Source organism: Gymnogyps californianus, chromosome 2 (assembly GCF_018139145.2).
Source record: "Gymnogyps californianus isolate 813 chromosome 2, ASM1813914v2, whole genome shotgun sequence".
NCBI lineage: Eukaryota > Metazoa > Chordata > Aves > Accipitriformes > Cathartidae > Gymnogyps > Gymnogyps californianus.
Window position 1 is genome coordinate 77,394,269 of NC_059472.1, and position 20,177 is coordinate 77,414,445.

Genomic DNA, 20,177 nt, shown 5'->3' on the forward strand with positions numbered 1-20,177 from the left:
CTTAAAATGGTAAAAAGAAGACACGCTTGAAGAGAAATCTCTTTATAGTTTTCATTTAAAAAATAAAATAGGCAAAACTTTAAAAGAGGAACATCCCATTCCAACCAAAATTTTAAAATACATTTCCATGCTAAAAGCAAAAGTCTGGATGTGAGCCTCACAGAAGCTGCCAAGTAATAGAGAAAGAAACCTAATCTTTCGCATTACTCGTATCCGTGTCTTTGCTCTCTTGGCTTACATGACTGTTGGCATTTTTACTAGGTTGATCTAAATCCTCAATTTTATTTTCTACTTCCATAGCACTGCTTTCCACAGGACTGTGGAAAGATTCTTCACCTATTTCTGCTTCCATTTTTGTGACTAAATCATGTTCTTTATCTTCCACATCCATTCCTTCCTCTTTTTGTGCCAGCCTATGTTGAACTTCGTCCTCCGTTTTACTTTCCGATCCTCCTCTTTCCTCTTTGCTTTAAACACTTCAACTCCCATCATCCTCAGGTAATGAAGTCTCTCATTCTTGGGCACAAAGGCACGGAGTGATGTCTTTCCTTGCCAACCACACAGCACTATAGGACACTGAAGATCATCAGGTTTTCTACAAACAAGCAGTTACGTTCAGTCAACTATGAGAAAGTTAATCTTCAAAACTTAATTTTATAGCCATACCCTGATAAATAAGTGCACAATCTCTAATAGCGAATGCATTTTATAACTATTCATAGAAGATGCAAGTACATGGGTCTTAACTTCAGTATCTAAACAGGTACCTGCTTGTCTACAAGCAAGCAAGCAAAAAAAATAAAGCTCAATGCTATTAAATTTCTGCAACACGCAAAATAATTTTCTGGCTCTGGTTTCAAAACTAATATAAGCAACAGCACGATGAAACTTTACATTTAAAAAGTTCTCAAGAGCTTCTAATACTATGTCAACAAAAATGAACAATGAAAAAGTTTAACTTTCTCTATTCCAAATGCTGGACTTTTCACAGGGAAACAAACAAACAAACAAACGAATCACATGCAGTGATACTGTGGACCTCTGGCAGCTCTCCTTTATAAAGCTAAATCCTACAATTGTTTTAAGAATACACAGGCAAGATAGCTTCTGTCCCTGTTACATTCTTTGTATCCTGTCTGGCTTTACTGTTGACCTCACTGCATCTCTGTGCCTCCACTTCTGTTTTTGCTGAGTGAAAATCAATTCTTGTCCAAGTTTTAAAACTGCATAAATGGAAAGCAACACATCTACTTACTCAGGGTCTGGGTCGTACTTCAGAACTATACTTCCCATCGCTACAGGGAAGGGGGGTGGGGGGAACAAAAACAAACCAGATGTGTTACTTGGTACAATGTTAAAATTATTGTAATTTGAAAATGTTAAAGAAAACAAGTTTTTAGACAGCCACACACCACGAGCTGGTTAGCAGTTATCTACATCAGTACAGTAAACTATAGACAATACCAATTTTTATTCCTTTTTTTTTTCCCAGACCAATGTATTTATGTAGTTACAAAAACAATTGCCAACCCTGCCCCCTCCCAAACCCCAAACAAACAAATTAAAATACAAAACACACAGTGGATTAATTGAGTCAGTGAATCTAGCAAGGAACTTTTTCTTAAGTAAAATGAACATAAGAGTATGCCAGCCCAAGCTTTAGAAAAATTGTTTTTCCTATTTTGTCTCATCAAACACTGAAGTACAAGGACCAGCAATGACTTGGAAATAAAACAACATAAACAAAAGACTGAAAACCAGTCTTCATTTCTTCAAGCATCCAGCATAGAGAAAATAAAAATTTAATATGAGCAGACATTACTCCCCATATTTAAGAAAATCAAATCTGAATAACTATATTTGATACATAAAATCATGACAAACAATTGCAGATGACAAACAAACAGTTTCAGCTGGAGCACTAACAGGCATAAAGATCAGTAGCATACATAAAATCTTTGTTCATCAGATATTTTAAATGCTGCCTCACAGCACTGCTTCACAGAAGTCACAAGTTTGGCAACTCTTCTGTTCTCTGGAGTTCGTAAACCTTAAAGGCTGTGATCAGAAAGGACTACAGTTTCTAGTAGCACACTGAGTTTCAGTAATGCTTACTTAGATAATTAACAAGTATATTTAAGATAAATTTAGTCAAAAATTTTTAGCAAACAGTTTATGTGACAGGATTTTCATAGTCTTCTGTGTACTGTATAATAATCATTTTATCATAGCACAAATTAGAAGGCTTACCCATGTCTTTGACTTTCTTCTGTGTTTCACTGCTAAATTTACTTAAGAATGGATTTTCCTGGGTTAGCAGAATTTTAACATCTTCTATGCAGACATTTATAATCCTTGCATGAATGAATGGGTACAGAGTATAAATCCCCTGTTTAATAAATAAATATTATTATTTCAAAATGCAACCTCTACTTTCTGAAGGAAAAATGTTAAAAACAGTATGTCTTTTAGCTAATATCAGAAAACAATTTTCACATTTTAAACGATACTGAAAATGCAAGTTGTCATTAATCTGACAAAGTTAATGCCAGCTGTGCTACAGGCTCTAGAGGAAACCAAAGTATCTCCTTTGAAAATACAATGCTATGTAATTACCTCTTGTGCCAATCTGAACGCACATCCAAACTGTTCACCATCACTGTTGCGAGACCAGACTTTTATCCCTGTGTTAATAACCTGCAAACGGCAAAGCCAATAAGCATCATTAAGAAGTACAAATTCTAAATTACCACTCTGAACTTTGTTTTTCCTCAACCGTTTGACTAAAAGGAGGAAGAAAGGTTAATTCTGCCGTAACGTTTGTTCATTTGCACTGGACAGGGAATTAAATTCATGTGAAAATTCATTCAAGGGAAAAAGGAATTCCCACTATCAAAACATAGTTCTCTCTCAACATAAACACCTTTTACTCCTTTCCATGCTGAAAACTGAACACTGTGAGGAAGTGGCAGTCTTAAAATGAGGGCAATGAAGTATTAAGATCTAATTTTAATTTTAGTTTAAGAATTTTCTGGGTGATTCTGGGAAAGTCAGTCAAGGACGGGATTTTAAAAACGCACAAGTGCGTAATATTAGGACACTATATCCTTTGTGGTACCCAAAGTCTCACCACCTAATACAATGCACCAGTTTCTTAAAATTTTGTCAATTACGTAGCCATTTCCTGCATGTGGGATAAAAGGACAATTATTTATCCATCTCAAAGATCTGTTGCAAAGATGTAATGAATATCCTTGGAAATTTTCAAGATTTGACTGGATGAGGCCCTGAACTGTATCTGATCTAGCTTTGAAGTTAGCTCTGCTTGGGGCAGGAAGGAAGCTGGACTAGATGACCTCATTCTAACTTAAATTATTCAACGTCTTTTAAGACAAATCTTTAGCATTTGCAAGGCATTTTCCATGGGGAGTCATATTAAAAAAAATATCATTTTCCCCTCTAATTCACAAAAACTACTTCTTATCCCATTATCATTTAGCTTAACAACTTTTCAAAATGTTCAGATGTTGAAATTACTTTGAAACAATGTCCCCATGTAACACAGCTAAAAATTCAGCTTAAGTTATCTGTTATTTTTGGTAGGCTTTCAAAGCTCTTAATACTTCTATAGTTAAGGGGCTCATAAATACAACAGTGTCAATGTAAACTTGTGAAGGTACCTGAAGACCACATAAAAATGCTGGTACAGACACAGCAGTTAGTTATTCCCTTCCTCTACTTTTAAGTTCCCTTCCATCTGCCAAAAAAACATACCGATTTTAATCTTGGAGACTGTTATTTACCTCTCAGAGACAATTCTTCATCTCTTTAACAGAGGAGGGATACAGAGGAAAACATTCATTCAGACTAAAAAAAAAGGCCTATCAGAGGGCTAATCCTCTATATAAACAATAAGCTCAGCAATAAAGTTCAAGGAGACATCCACTGATGTTTATGATCTCCATTGTGAAAACCTGAAGAGATGAACCATACCTTCATCTTCTCACTGTTGTTCAGAAGCACATTCCTTAGCTCCTTAGAAACCATGTACAGCTGTCTCTTCTTTCCTTCTTGAGTTCGAGTTAGTAAATTCATCTTGGGAAATGATGGGTCCAATGCATAAAACTTCCTGTGGCCATAATACTTCTTTTAATTAACTGAACAATGAAATTACATACTCAAAATGCATGGGTTAGCCCATTTCCTCAAGCTATCTCTCAACACTTAACACTTTGGCTCCAGAACACAAAGATTAGATTTTCTAAGATGCATGACATCAGAAAAAACAACCTGTCATAGACACTAAGATACACTCGAAAATTTCCAGTGTAAACTATAGTTGGCTATTTTCATTTAAGAAGAGTTTAAGTGTTGAGGAGAGGGGCACCTGGTGCAAAGTTAGGGAAAAAGTTTTACATATGACCAACTAGACCCATCTATTGTAATGAACTGAACTACTAATATTCCTAAACTACTAGGAATCTTAATGCCAAAACAGAAACATTTTTCTCTTACTGGATAGGAAGGAACAATGGATCATCTTCAGGGAGAAACACAAAAGGGTCTTCTTTAAAACCAAACAACTTCATTTTTTTAGATGGTGGTGGTCTAAAAAGAAAATACCATTGCATTGTCAATTTTAGTAGAAGTACTTGGTTTAAAATCAGTATATTCAGTTAATTTAGTCAACACTTGCCTTATGGTAATGATAGTATGCCAAACAGAATACTGACATTTTCCTGTGCTTCACTAAGACAACACTACCCACAATTTAAGTTCTTAAAATGAGGAAGTGAAAGCAGTGCTCGAAAACAGAAACCACAAAAACAAGTAAACAGAGATTTCTGAGGGAGAAATTGTGAAGACAGTAAAGATCTTCCAAAGGTTAACTTCTGAAAGTAGTTTTTTCCTTAACAGAGAAGAAACGACTAACAGACTTTGCAAATGCTAATAAAAAAAGTGGTTATTTTCCTAACTTGCTGAAATACAAGACAGAAAATGTGGAAACATAGGATAACTGAGCAAATTCATCAATTCTTCTTGACTGACTTCTAAACGAGTCCAATAACAAAAGAACTATAGAATACTCAGCAATTACAAAGCTGTCACAGGACAAATACTTAGATATGGTCTCTTACCCACATACTCCTTCCTTCTTGCTTTGCTCAGTGTCTGAATTCTGCAATTCTTGCATTTTCTTAGACTCTTCATTTTCAGCAAGTGTTGGTTCTTCATTAATACATTCAGAACCATTACCTGAATTAGCTGCTGTCCCTTCAGTATCTCCTGTTGTTTGTGGTAATTTCTGATGAACCTATTTCAAATTATAGTATTTTCAACAAAGCAAAAGTAGTATCTAACTTGTAACAAAAGGTACCTATGTTCTCTCTTTGCATGTGCTTAATTCTTATCAATTTGTATGTAAGTGCTTAAACAGATCCATTTAGGGAGTTAATCTGATTACTAAATCAAGATACCATTATAAATTGCATTTACCTCTAGTACTGATCTGGACAATTTCTTACCAACTGTCCAAGAAAGCTATTTTTGTACCATTTACAAAATCATGTTCAAGCACTCAGAGAGAAGACTATTTTAAGTCAGGATCTACTGCTTTCCTCCTAGCACTCAAAGTGACACACACATCCTGCTGCTGCACACTTTCTGTAAGAGTGCTACAACATTAAACTTAGAACAGCACAAACTATTTGGATGATGCTTGCTTCTGAATAAATGGTTTTTCCTTACTGCCACATACATTTTACTCATAAGGTGTTCTAATGAAGCAAATAAAATAAATAGAAACAGCTAAAAGGGATTCACACAAGAAGTTTCTCTCAAAGATATGAACAATCTAAGAGATGAAATAAATCACGTCAACTTAAAATCCTGTTGACAGGATTGTAAAGACAATTGACAACAAATGGATTAAAGTCAGATGGCTGAAGCTGCTGCTGCTGCTCCTAACAGTTTTACATCCATTCCCCCTGCTGCTGATCTGCTAGACTAATCTGCTAGTGAATCACTCCTGAGCAACCAGCCACAGAGTAAGATAAACTGAAATCAGAATCAGCTTATAACACAGCAGAAAAAAGCCTTATGCAGAGGGACCACACACAGCTGAAGGAAGTGACAGCTTTAGCTACCCAATCTAATCTGCTTCTGTAATTCTTTCAAAGCCTTAATTTTAGGTTCAAGTTTTATCTTGCTATTTTACTATGATTTCAAAATCCCTCCCTCTTTTTTGTTTTCTACTTTAAAAGGAGATTTTTTTTTTTTAAAGTTCTTAAGGGATTTAGGAATTTATTTTTAATTGACACACTGAACTATAACTGAAGGGCAGATACAAAACAGTTATAGTATGTTTTCTATTATGTAAGCTTTCAAACAAAAAAACAGAAATGTTATTAAAAGTTAACATTTTCACTCTTTTAAAAGAAGTTACCTTAGGCTGGCGTTTATTCCATGGCATTGGAGATTTTTTTATTAACACAGCCACAAAGAAACCTCCTGTGTTCTGGTGATGTGGCAATATCCTAAGACTGGGGGTGGGGGGGAAAAAATGTTGCAGTGTATTCATCATCAGCATTCAGGCTCTCACAAAGTACTAGAAGTGTCACATTTATATTTACTTTCAGGGTAAACTAAGTATTCCTAATAGGATTGTGCAGATTTAATTTATCAAGCTAGAAACAGGATCTAAAATAGAGCATTCTGGCAAAATAACTTGCATCAGTGCAACACATTCATTTCACCATTCACATCTGAGCTTTAATGACTCAGTTCTAAACACTATTTTTAGAATAGCTATGGAAAGTCTTTCATAGCAACTAAGTCACGCTGTTAAAATGTTAAAGTTTTACATACTTTTCCAGTAATTTTGGCTATGTATCTCTATTGGATGCAAAGAATTTGACCTGTTTCTGTGAGTACTTATTCCTTGTAAGCAACTTTCAATAATTTCTCTCAGTTCACTGGAATTTAAATATTGTGTACTGCCATTACATATGAAGCAATCAAAATATACTCAGACCTATACAAGCATAGGTCTATACTGCAACACACTCCTAATCTGACCTAATTATAATTTGCCCACCACCATACAAGGTAACCATCAAAACCTCGTAAAATCTGCTCTAGGAAAACTTACCAACGCTCTAGATTCATTGCCTTTAGCTTCTCTTCATCTTTTACTGGAAACATAGTGGGACGTATTTGTGTTTGTCTATTTGAAGGCACATCTTTCCACTCTTCAAACCACTGTCCATCTTTCAGCATTACCTTCAAAGGAGTAAATACAAATATTGTGAAGAATATAGGTCACTGTTCTACAAGTTTTAATTAAAATACTTTCAAACCAAGGTTCAGATGCCTAAAAGAGAAGTTATTTTCTGGTATAGTAAATCAAGTTCTTTAAAGCGTATTGTTCTTTTGTGCATTGTATGTGTGCACTTAAGAGCAGGAGATTCTTGATAGCTGTAACTCTTTGCTTCACTTTGCATGCTTCAAAAAGTGTGCAGTCAAGTAAAGACTGGTGCGGAATCAACTGCAGTGGTCTCTGGTAACCTGCTAGAACATACAGAACACCAAAACCCAAAGGAAGGACAGTGGTGGAATATATAAGATTAGTAAGCCATCAGATTCAGGACACACTACTTCTTTTTCTCCATGAGACTGGCTGTGAAACATTCCACTATAGGCAGCTTCCAAGCAGTATACAAAGGAAAAGGGTTACGGCAGTCTAATAGAGATTAGAAACAAGGAATCCCAATTTCATTACATAAGAAAGATGCAAGAGTGCAACGCAACACCTTGGTAAGCATAATGCCTCATGACACAGGCGTACGTAGGTAACAGAGATGTTTTCAAGGAAAGTTACTGTCTTTATAACCATGTCCCCATGCATTTTCTAGTGTCTGTATCTTTATCCAGGACTCAGAACACAGCTATAAACCCACTCTAAAATACTGTGTGGACTTAACATAACCTCATTCTGTCTAAGGGTCAAAGCTTTTGATGGAGTCTTAAGACAGAAGCAGAAGGTTAGAGCCACAACTCTTGTAGCAAGGCATTTTGAATGCTCTTTAAGCAAGAATACCAAAGTGAAACAAAAAAAAAACCCAGGGAAAATTTGACTTCAGAGCTCTAGATGCCTGGTTCTGTACTGGATGCTAGGGCTGTAAGAAAGGTCACATCCAGGGATGCATGGGGCAAATGCACAAAATTAGTGACTGAAATGAAGGCCTGTTTTTGTTGTTAAGGCAACAAAATAGAGAAGTCAGTGATGGTGACTTCAGGACTGGCAAGTACGATGGAAGTGTTTTCATACATCTCACTGTGATTGACTTGAAGGTTTAATTAAGTGTTCTACTGGAAACTGAAATGTAAGATTTATCTAGATTACAATTTCACTAAGAATGTTAGAACACAGATTTCAGCGTCATGAAGTCTGGCATTTCTCAGCCAGATCACACCTAAAATATTGTGCCTTTGCACGTTCCTGACATAGAAATGACTGTACTTCCAGAATTAGTATTTCAAGTCCAAATACGCTACATGTCATATTGCTAGATGGAGACAAGATAGACTGTGATTCTGAACTGCTCTTCTTTGGAAATCATGAGTTCAGCTTGAGAGAAACAAACAATGGAACTGATAAATAACTGGAAGTGCAAACAAGTCTAGAACTATTTTGGATGTACTAGAATAAATGCCTAACAGCCCTGCTCTGTCCAGTTTTGGTTTACCAGCCTAACCACACAATGTAACTGGTAGAATGACAAAGCATCAAAGAACATGCTGAACTCGTCTCTATTGCACATTTCACTAGCCTCTTGTTAGGGTAGAATGAAGACTAAAAGTGTTGCAGAAGTATATTACCAGATCTGGAGTTAAAAAGGTCTCTTCCTTCAAGACTCTGAAATTATTCATTGGAGTTCATTCATTGTCTGGCTTAAGGAGAGAGTACTGAATGCTACTGCCAAGCACCTAAGTGTCCCTTGAACAAAATCTTATTTTTATTTTGCTCTTTCCAGAGATTTACAGTCAACTGATGCTCAGGAACATTCAATGTAATCTCTAAGTTGCAGAGCTCCCACTGAACAGACGTTTCACCAGGAAACAAAAGACTACACCAAGTAAAAACAGCACCAAAGCAAGCGAATACATTCAATTACGAGCTAGCCAATGAGGCTTGACAAAATACAGTAGCAGCAAATAAGGGCTGAAGAAAGTCTGGCAAACTTTCAAAAGATTTTATTAGCCTACTTTTTAAAATACCCATTGGGGAGACTTATATTTCAACTGCAAACACAGAGATAAATGTTACAGGGAATACAATATACTCTTAGTGATCTTTATATATATATTTTGTAGCTTTATACAGTACAAAAAAAAGTAAAATTAAGATCATAGAGCCACAGTTACACATTTTACATTTATCCTTCAGGTACAAGCATACAATTTAAACTTTTGGAACTGTAAGAAGAAAGAAATCAGCTAGTTTCTAAGCTGGATTTCCAATGGCAGAACATAAGCAAATCTTTATTCCATGCATCTTGTTCATTAGCCTACACACAGGCATAAACCTGCAGACTGCCATTGCAAGAGACTAGTGAAATGGGGAGAGAAGACAGACCAATAGTGTTGCAAAGGCACAGCTCGTAATTAAAATTTAATCAGAGCTTCTTTCCCTACTACAGGATGGCCTTCTGCTCTTCTTGATTATACTCTTAACAGGAAGCTGAAGAAGCTTTGGGTTTTTTTGCCCCTCCCTACTAGTCTGCCTCCAGAATTGAAATCACGTAAGGCCTGGAACAAAATACAGGATTCTATTAATATTCTAGGATTACTCAAATCACTGCAGGTTTTATAGCTTCTTTCCAGAAAGGGTTTAACAGCTTTTACTTCCAAATGATTCAAAGAGACCAGCTAAAGAACTGTAGAATGTAACACTCACAGACTGTAAAGACGGAGGAGGAGGGATAACTTAAGAAGTGGCTGAAATTATGTTGCCATCTACAGGCCACATGCACACAATAGAAGAGGGAATTATATTAAGAAAGCATAGGAGACAGAGTAAAGAAAGCTAGAGGAAAGAGAGGAGAGCAGATGAGGAGACAAGAACTTACCGTCAGAAAGATTTTTAGCCCTCTCCCCTACAATGCTATATTGTCTAAAACTCTAAACAGCGAATCATTACCATTACTTCAGCTCAATCTAATGTTTTGAAATGTTACGCTTCAAAATTTCTTTAATTTAACACTCTAGCACAGACCAAGACCTTCACAGAAATATCAGGTTAAGTACCTTCCATTTTGTAATTCCTGGCATCCTCTTCAAACCTGGTAACTCAGAAGAGACATCAGCAAGTTCTAAGGCACCTGAAACCCCAAGAATATAAACATTCTTGAAAATAGAATTTGAGAGTTGTGCTCCTAATTAACTCTTATAAAAATAGTTTTCCTTCAAGTTTTAAGACCATTTTAAGACCACTGCTTTTTAAATCTTTCAAGGAACAAAATGTTATACAATTACTACTGTGTAAATTAACAAGAAACATGGTAAGAACTGTTCATAATAACTAGAGAAGTTTGCAACCTATAAATTAACCAAAATATAATGGTTAGATACTTTTTGTAGCAGCTGCACAGAGTAATACTCTACAACCTGTATCATTAAACATCAGTGTTCCAAGCAATGCAGTCATAGTTTTTATTCTCACTTACTTAGTATTTGGATTTACTACACTGGTTAGGTATTTTTCAGAGAAGTACTCTTTTGGGATGACTAAGCCTTTTAAAATGCTTGATATATTCTCATTTTATGGACTTACAATCTTAAGAGATATTCCGGTGTGAGAGGAAAAATAATTTATTATTTTTTAAATGGAAAGGAAAATTCCGAACTGTTTAACAGTAAGGTAAGTACTATCAACCTAACAGGACAAAAGGCTATGTACCTAAAATATGTCAGATTACTACAAGAAACATCAACAGAGTATAATTTAATCCACTGAATAAAAATTTTAAGCTGCCCCAAGTCCAGAAAGAATGATATAAAAACTTACTGTTTAAATAGGTGATCTCTCTAGAGAAGAATAACCTTAAAATTTCTTTTTTGTGATTCTGAATACTTAGTTATTGAACAGTTAGGTAGGCTTTTCCTCATGTTGTACACAATTTATCAACCTGTTCTACATGACTAACCATTTACTCTTACAGTGACAGTTTAAGCAAGTCTTTCAAACAAATGAAAAAGTGATACATGAATTCATAGACAAATTCCAAAATGACATTTCAAATCTGATTAAACTTGATGTTTGCATCCGTCCTTTGAATATTCCTGCCTCCCAACAGCATGACTTCAACTGATGCCTCAAGACTACATCAGACTGACCAGGCACTAAATAGTCTGTCAGAAGTACTACAATTCCCAGTAGAAGCCTGGTACAAAAGTGCCTTTTCCTTACTCCTTCAGCCCTAAGGGAAAAGCAATCTCTGATCTGCTCCACAAGTACCAGTGTAACATGGTGCTAGGAACTAAGTTAACACTGAAGAACCAACAAACCTTCTGGACTGACCCGAGCAACTCCTTGAGGTCCAATGCCCCTCGCAGACCACTGCACTACCTCACCCTTCTTTAGCTACGCTTATGTTCAAGCCCCAAGGATAACATTCACTCGCTTGGACACATCATAGCCTCCAAGTAAGCCTCAAAATACCTCCACGGGGCAGAGACAAGATCCGAATGCCACAGCCAGTCAAGATCCTTACTTCCAAGTACTGAATTTGCCCCAGATGCTGCAATTGTTGGCTTCCCTTAACATCCATACTGCTTCGTGCTCCTATCCCAACTAGTCCTTACTGCTTTCCAATCTTGTCATCATTAAACTTAACTCTGGTGTACTACAGCCTTCAATAAGCCAAGCATACTATAATTTACTGGAAACATGTCTATGTTGTTCTTTCACTCAGTCTGCCAAAGAAACTACCTCTAAATAAAAATGTCCTTTGAGTGGAAATTAAATAGTAAATTCCTAATTATCTGCAGGCATTTTAGCTAAACTGCTGTTTCTGAGAGAATGAAATTTCATGCGTAATTTGGGGCCAGAATAGTGACTGGCACAAAGCAAACATTACACAGAACAGGCATTCTACTTCCAGAACCAGCTCAGCTGCAGGAGCAGTTGAGCTCTGTACAAAGCTCAGCTTAACAAAGTCTGTGGAACTTTCATGCAAAATCCAATTAGATGTCTCCAAACTTCAGGTTACTGACTCGGAAGAAACAGTGTCCATCAGCTCAAGACCAGAAATTTGGGCTACTAAACCCTACTATTACAAGCTGATGCAGTGCAGCTTCCCAGCTCATCTCAATTTTTCCACCTCTTGTTACTTCAGATGATGGAGACTTAACAGCAACTTAGCAAGCCTTTATATGCAAGTCAAAAGTGTAAAAAAACCCATGAGCTTAAAGACATTAAAATTCCAAGCATGTCAAAATGTGGGTCAAAGGATGCTAAAGTTATCAGTGACTCCCACCTACTGGTGCACAACAACATTAACTGCTTAAGTACACTCTGGGCTTTTTACTCCTATAGCATACAGCAGTAATGTCCCACACTCTGTTTTCCAAAGGAAATATGAATGTCAGACATGGACTCCAACAGTGGAATACATTAGCAGAAGCCAGATAACACAGACTGAATTCCACTGATCTGTAGAAGTCTTCTGTGTATCATTAACACAACTTCTTCAGGTTTTGTATTTGCACCTGATTTAGGCCCATTTAAGAAGACTGCTCATATCAACACCAATGAAATCCTACTGATACCAAAAAATTGCTGCAGTTTTGCATACTAGGAGCACGTTACCTACACTAAGCTTATTACTAGTACTATAATACACGTCTTTTTTTGGGCTGAGAAAAAAAGATTTCCCCACTCCGTCCAAGCTCGCATTCTCACCTTGACTCTTTTCCAGCAGAGATGCGATCACAGCTTCATTTTCAATAGGATTCAATGAACACGTAGAATATACCATTCTCCCGCCTTCTGCCAGCTGTTCAACACCACGGGTTGCAATTCTTAACTGCAATCTAACAGAACACTCTTGGTCTAGCCAGGTATCATTCAGGAACCAGAAAGATTTGCCATCAAATTTCTTACAGGTGAAGCTGTATTGCAGACACATAACTCTCCATGGACTAAGCCAGCACCTACTGAGTTCCACAGCTGTCACCAGTACACAAATTAAAGTCAGTTTTAAACCAAGTCAGCTTAGTGCAGCCTATACTGCAGACACACTCACGATTACCCCTATTAAAACAGCAATTAGGTCAAACATTAACACCACTGCATGATAACTTTTAACACAACATTCTGTATTTTGTTCTTTCTAGTGCCCCATCAAGTTTATTATAAATTACTCAACACTAGAAAAACACCCCAAACCTGACTCTTCTTCTCAGAAATCTAGTTAAAATGAGGAACAATCTGACTATTACAAATATTATGGACAACACAGCTTAGCTAGCATTGGCCTTCTGAGAAAAGTGTCACTGAGCCAGATCACCAGCTTATACCCTATCCGCATACTTACAACTAAAATAAAACCTAAAATTATGAATGAGTTACCAAGCAGTAACAAGTCACTGTAGGTCAGCTTAGTCACAGTAACTGATGGCATTCCCAGCTTGTTATAAATGCACAGTAAAATGTTCTAAGCTTTTTCATTTGTGTTTAAATTACTGCTTTTTACCATGTGCCTGCACTAGGCTAAGCACTCATTCACCATCAGTTAACATAAACCAATTTCAGGTAACTGAAACCGTTTATGTATGACCTCTAATATTCTAAAGACTTTAAAACATTACTACTAAATTTTACAAGTTTCTGTATTTTCCAACAGTATTTTACCTGCTTAAACACTAAGAATCCCAACCAAATGATCTGTTCCCTGTTTTATTAGCTACCTTGTCTAAATTAATTCAATGAACATTAGTATGTCAGATATTCATAAGAACACAAGCAATTTATATTCACACACTCCACTCCTCACATCTGAAACACTACACTTCCTCTGAATAGCACATAAGCTCTTGATTTGAGAGAAAAGTGACTCTTCTTAGTCTCTGCTTTGTCATATATTAACATGTGAATGCATGCAGGTGTTAAAGATATGGGAAAAGGAGGAGAGAGAAATGAAAGAAGTGCAGATGTGTAATAAGCATTTTTACCCATGGAGCTGCAAACTGTTTTGTGTTGTCCACTTCTTCCATACATCAATGTTTTTCCTCATGGTTCCATCTCCACTGTAACAGAGGTTGAACAGATTTGCATTATTTGTGGGTAAAACTCATTTCATATCCAAGTCATTTATAGCAGCAAAAAATTAACAGTCCCCCTCCCATGTTAACTAGTTCTCCTATGCCGTACTGTTTGTTTCGTACTTTCTTTGTATTTCAGTATCCTGAGTGTAAGTTCAAAATCTGAAGCCCTTCAGGTGACGAAATTTAAGTACCACTTGGAATGGAAAAAGTTCACCTTGATTTGGTATCCCCTTACCTAAGACAGTTTAAGGCATTCACCTGTTTTGGAAGTTACTATAAATCATAACTCACTAAACAACTCAAAAAGCATAATTCAGTAACACAAAATTTGTAGCACTGCACTTAGTGCAGTAAAATCTGTGTATTGAAGATTACATGCAAGATACCTGCAGGGGACGTCACATAAAATCCTGTCATAGAAGAGGACCTCTTTTCTTCCATCAACATCTATCTGTAGATTAGGAATGCTGGAGGCATCATGATTTACCACCATGATGCATGGACTGTTTAATCTCTTAGCCTGATGAACCAGCAAATAGCAGCGCTTGTTGTCGACATCATTAGCAATTACAAAACCCTCTGGGAACATAAAATAGTGGGAAGATGCTTTACTATTCAACAGCTAAATAATTCTACATAGTTTATTGCCTTATCTTCAAAGTTGCGTAAACTTTCACTAGAGATTTTTACTTAAAAGACTGCTTATGAATAGAGGATCCCTTACTGAACATAAAATAACATAAAGTATGTCTAGGTTTAATTGATGTGTCAAATATAGTCTCAAGAGTTCTAGCTTCCATGTAGCGGCAATAAGACACAACCAAGGGCCCTTCAACTTTTCACTCTCAAAGTAAAACCCCTATAATAGAGAAAACCTCCACTGCCACCAAAGACAACCTCTGTACATCAGCAGATTTTCAGTAGAACGCAGAAAGAATCCACTCCAGCCGACTTCACAGTTTCTACGGGCAGTATTTTCTGTGAGCATCTAACTGAAAGTAAAGATTCTGAAGCTTAAAAAAAAGATAAATAACATGACCATTTTAAGGCTAAAGCAGCTTAATCCAGTGTTTGCAGGGTACCACTAAAACACAAGGGCTCATGGGCCATCATCTACTAAGTAAACCTGATTTATATAAAAAAATTAAGCTCTAATCACACCTACTGTAGTCTGAACTGTGAAGATATATATATAATCCATCTCTCTCCTTCAAGCCAAGGAAGCCCACAAAGTTTCAAGGAAAAGGTGGGGTACTTCCCATCTCATATCACTCAACCACTCTGGGAATTCAATGTGTAGTTAAATGCAGTTACTTAGCTGTGATATTAAAAATAATCTTCTACAAGAAAAAGGAGAAATTTGAAGTCACAAAAGTTTTTGGTAGTTTTTCCAGACTTACTGGGAAAAGGAACGTTCATGTCTGCGTGCAACATTTCAATGAGTTGTGCAGTCTTAGATCCAGGTGCAGCACACATATCTAGAATCTACAAACACCAGAAAGTTAAAAAAAAGTCCTACCTTGTATTTTTTAAGTACATGAGAAATTTACAATGTGTTCTTGTTTAAATTAAATAGTTTTGCATACACTTGCAGAATTATCATTGTTCTGAACACCGATTTGCAAAAACATAAAATACAGTTCTGTTCTTTGTATGCTTTATCTCTGAGGGTCTAAAATACAAAAAGGACTTTGGTTTGTAGGGAACAAATACATCAGCTGAAAAAAAATTTGAAAGAGAAATCTGTATATAGATATGGGGATATGGTCCTTTTATCAGGTCACAAGTAATTGAGACTGAAGTTAACTGGAACTTTACATATACACAAACACATTAAGGGCAAAGTTACATTCAAGAACAAGTAGTACTTTTCTTTAACTATCAGTAAATTAATCAGAGACTATCCAACACAGTTGATTATATCGATTTTATAAAAATGAACTGCTACCCCTCCCCACACATTTGCATTTGAATGCAAAAAATCAGGGCAGCATAAACTGCTTGTTTCTATATCCTGGAAGAAGCACTTGGGAAGTATTCGAACCGCCCTCAGGCAGCAGAACAGAACAGCACAGACATCAACACCTGATTTCTAGCATATTTCTCCCTCCCGGTTCATCATAAACTTGGCTTGTGATCGAGTCATTCATAGAGTCACTTTCACAGCAAACCATTTGACAGCTAACACTGTTTTTTTAAGTAAGGAAGCTTAGAGTCTTTCCTCTTGCCTAGTTACAGATTTTCAGAAACATATGACTCTATCTTCTGTACCTTTAGCTCCAGTAAAAGTTAGCTGAAATCGTGCAACAGGATAAAAGATGGGGATGGATCTGCTCAGATCCTCATGCAAGCCGCTGGTATGAACAAGACTAAACCGGAAAGAAATGCAGAGACCCCAGAGAAATGCATTTACTGACAGCTCCAGAGAGCATGTGATAAGCGCTGCCATGCAGCAGTGTTAACGCATCATGAAACACACTCAGTAAGACAGCGTCATATCTGCTGTTTAAAGCGACAGTTTTGATGCTACCCGTTTCTACTTACTTTTGCAGATAATGCAAAAGATAATGAAGAATAAGCAAGCCTAAACATGCTCTAAAATTGTCCAGCAAACTGATGGTGAGGGAAAACTAAACTGTGAAAAATAAATTAAAAATGAACACAACTACAGAGAGGTTTGACAGTCATCAAGCTGATCCTTGTGTAAGACAGGAATCAGCATGTTAAGACATGACATACAGAACATGCTGGTTAAGCATGAAAAGTAACCTGCAATTCTGGTCATAACAAGCAGCTCAGAAAATAAGGCACTAAGGACCATAAAAGGTCCTAAATGACAACAGCCAGGGCATCATTACAGCTTGTCACAAGAGAGGATAAAGTACCTATTCCGAGTCTGATTTATGAGCAAATTTGTGAAATCTTACACACATTTCTGGAAAGTGCTCACTGAAATAGTCACCAAAGTTAAACATTCAACGCAAAAAACGTATACTGCTAGCTTAGTATATGCAATATAAGTAAGGCGTGTGCAAAAATATTCTCACAATTTGTGTTTTACATTAAGTGAAACACACTCACTACCTGTTCAACTCCAGATAAAACTCAAAATGCACCTGTGACACATTAGGATTGAATCTATCACTCAATTCATTATTCATTTAAGAGAGATGCGAAGACCTTGCCTCATGTAAAATAGCCATCAGCCCTGTGTCGTACATTGGGTTGGGGTGAGAGTAGGAGAAAACAAAAGTTATGTATCCTAAGTAATGTTAATATAAAAACAAGTATGTACAAATGAGTCTTTAAAACATATAGGTCAGAAGTTTGAAAAACTTAAAATTTTAAGATACAGCATGAAAATTTTAAGAAAGACGTACACAACATGGCTGCTTGAGATAGCACGGCACTTCTAACTAGCTCATTCACTTAACAGATTAAGAGAATAAGGCCACCTGACAGATTCATTCTGCAAACAAGCATAGAGTATGAAAACATCACTAAGGTTAGAAGAAGAAGTTTGCTACCAGATATCCCCATTCCTACAATCTGCCATTAGAAAATATCATGGGCATTCCTTAGACACCTCAGTTAAAGTCAGCAACCTATACCCTTTAGCCACCATCAACAGCATGTTTCAGCTCACCCAAATTATTTTGCCTAATAGATTTATAGAGTAGAAGTTTGCAACTTCTTCAAAAGGCATAGAGGGGTGAAAACTACCTGGTAGAGAACATTATCATTTGGATGTGGAAAACTACATATGTTCACAGTGTGATGGATAGCAGGAAGTTAAAAACAGTCCTCTTACTTTAAAAGGGGGTTGAAACATGAACACATAACTTAGATGCAGCTAAATACATTTACACTTTGAAAGTGAGATTATGCAACTACTTAAAACCTAAGTGTTTTTTACAGGGTATTACATATAGCTGAAAAAGTAGATGTTCCTCTGACAGTGTATTTGTGATGTGAACACTAGTTGACTGCTGTTGTTTATGTGCAGAAAGCATAAACATACCAACACAAAACAGAACTGTGTATCAGTATTGATACTGCTGTTCTAATTTGTAGTTTAATCAAACTATCTTCTAGGAAAAAACTCTAGTACACAGTATATTCTAGAATTACCTTATGATGAGGGTTAACATTAAGCAGCAGAGGTGGGATCATACTAACAGCCTCCTGACGACTGATATTTCCCTTGAAAGGAAAAAAAAACAACAAAACCAAACTCCTTTTTATTCCACAAAAGAATGCATTTCTTTTGCAATAAATTTTTTAAAATCTCTATGTAGTAAAATAATAAAGCAATCAAAACCACACTACTACAAACTTTGGATTAAATTTTGTTAGCACTTAACAAAAAAAAAAAAACCCACAGTATTTCACCCAATTGAAATGTCTGATAATTGCATATTTACTCCAATTTTATTAAGTCTACGGATGTAGTTTCTGCTCAAAAGAGACGAGAAACTGCCTTCAACCAAGTGAGAAACATCCACCACTAAAGGTAAGTCTTGTTATGTACACACGTGCAGTTTTCACCAGATTTAAACATCTGTCGTCTAACAGCAACTAATTATTTTACAGGGACTCATTTTCACGTTCCCAAACAAAAAAAAAATGCAGTTAGTTTAGGAGAAATATTTGTAACTGCAGTTATGTGCCAGACTCATGGGATGAATCACTGTCAACAGCAACATAAAATCCAGATTCTTCTGAGCTACTCAACTTCTGAGAGAAAAAGCACAGTCTCAGTTTCTCGTAATGCATTTAAATAAAACACTGCTCAGGATATGAAAGAAAAAAAATCAAGAGCTATCCAAAACTTACACACTCTGTCTCGCTAACCAGAAACTGATGAAACTTTTCCAGTTGTGGCGACCTGCGTAAGATTTTTCTGCTCAAGTTAGTGTGCCAGGCTAACTCTTCTGGATACCTGGGGGGGGGAAAGAGACAGAAAAAAGGCAGAGGCAAAAGAAAGAAACCAATTCTTCAGGCTCAATGTCAGGAATCCGCCCGGCACCTTATTTCACTTCCAGCTCACTTACCAGCTCAGCGACTGCGGCATTTCGACTTTTTGGCCATCCACCTCCAGGTCCTGCAGCTCTCTGAAGTACTTTTCCTTCAAGCAGTGGAGAATCTCTTTGGCGTGACTGCAAAGGAGAGAGACCCGCAGAAGAAGACCGGATGGAGACGCACCTTCTCCAGACAGCAGACCGCCTCCGCGGTAAAACCGGCGGGTACTTGCCAGCCCAGGGCACCCAGGGCAGCGGGGCGTGCCGGGTCCCCCTGCCCGCGCCCGGCCCCCCCCGGCCCGCCCCGCGGCCCCTACCTCCGGTAGCCGGTGATGCGCAGCGTGGCGGGCAGCGGCTCCCTCAGCGCCGCCATGAAGGCGCCCCACTCGCCGGCGGGCACGATGCCCAGCTCCCGGTAGTACTGCTCGAACAGCTCGTTCTCCTTCACGATCTCGGGGTAGCCGCCGGCCCAGCCCTGAAACACGCCGCCACCGTCAGCCCGACGGCCCTGCCGCTCCCCGCCCCGCCCCGGCCCGGCCCGGCTCTCACCGCCTGGTCCCCGCTGCCACCGCCACCGTCGCCGCCCCGCTGCTGCTGCTGCTGCTGCTGCCGCCTGCGGTCGCGCGCCCGGCGCCCCATGGCGGCCAGGCGCCGGCCGAGCCCCGCTACGCGCCCCGCCGTCGGGGCGGCCGCTCCCGTCCCTCCCGGCCAGAGGGACCGCGGGGCCAAACCGCTGCGGCGCCGCGTGCTCCAGCCGCTGCGCGCATGCGCGGGCCCACCCCCGCCGCTCCTTCCGGGCGGCGGCGCGGCACGTCGCACCACCGCCGC

The 20,177-nt window shown here is 38.0% G+C and overlaps 1 protein-coding gene across 1 annotated transcript; it reads right to left on the reverse strand.

The window, feature by feature from the left end:
* Positions 1-26: 26 nt before the first annotated feature.
* On the reverse strand, positions 27-19,988 carry NSUN2 (NOP2/Sun RNA methyltransferase 2). The gene is given in 20 exon segments (XM_050892009.1): positions 27-447; positions 450-595; positions 1,256-1,295; positions 2,251-2,389; positions 2,617-2,697; positions 3,994-4,129; positions 4,516-4,608; positions 5,139-5,314; positions 6,446-6,542; positions 7,151-7,281; positions 10,309-10,382; positions 12,965-13,095; positions 14,236-14,310; positions 14,715-14,907; positions 15,729-15,813; positions 18,460-18,531; positions 19,165-19,270; positions 19,383-19,487; positions 19,667-19,824; positions 19,899-19,988. Coding segments are annotated over 20 exon segments (2,385 nt in total). The 3' UTR covers positions 27-190.
* Positions 19,989-20,177: the final 189 nt, after the last annotated feature.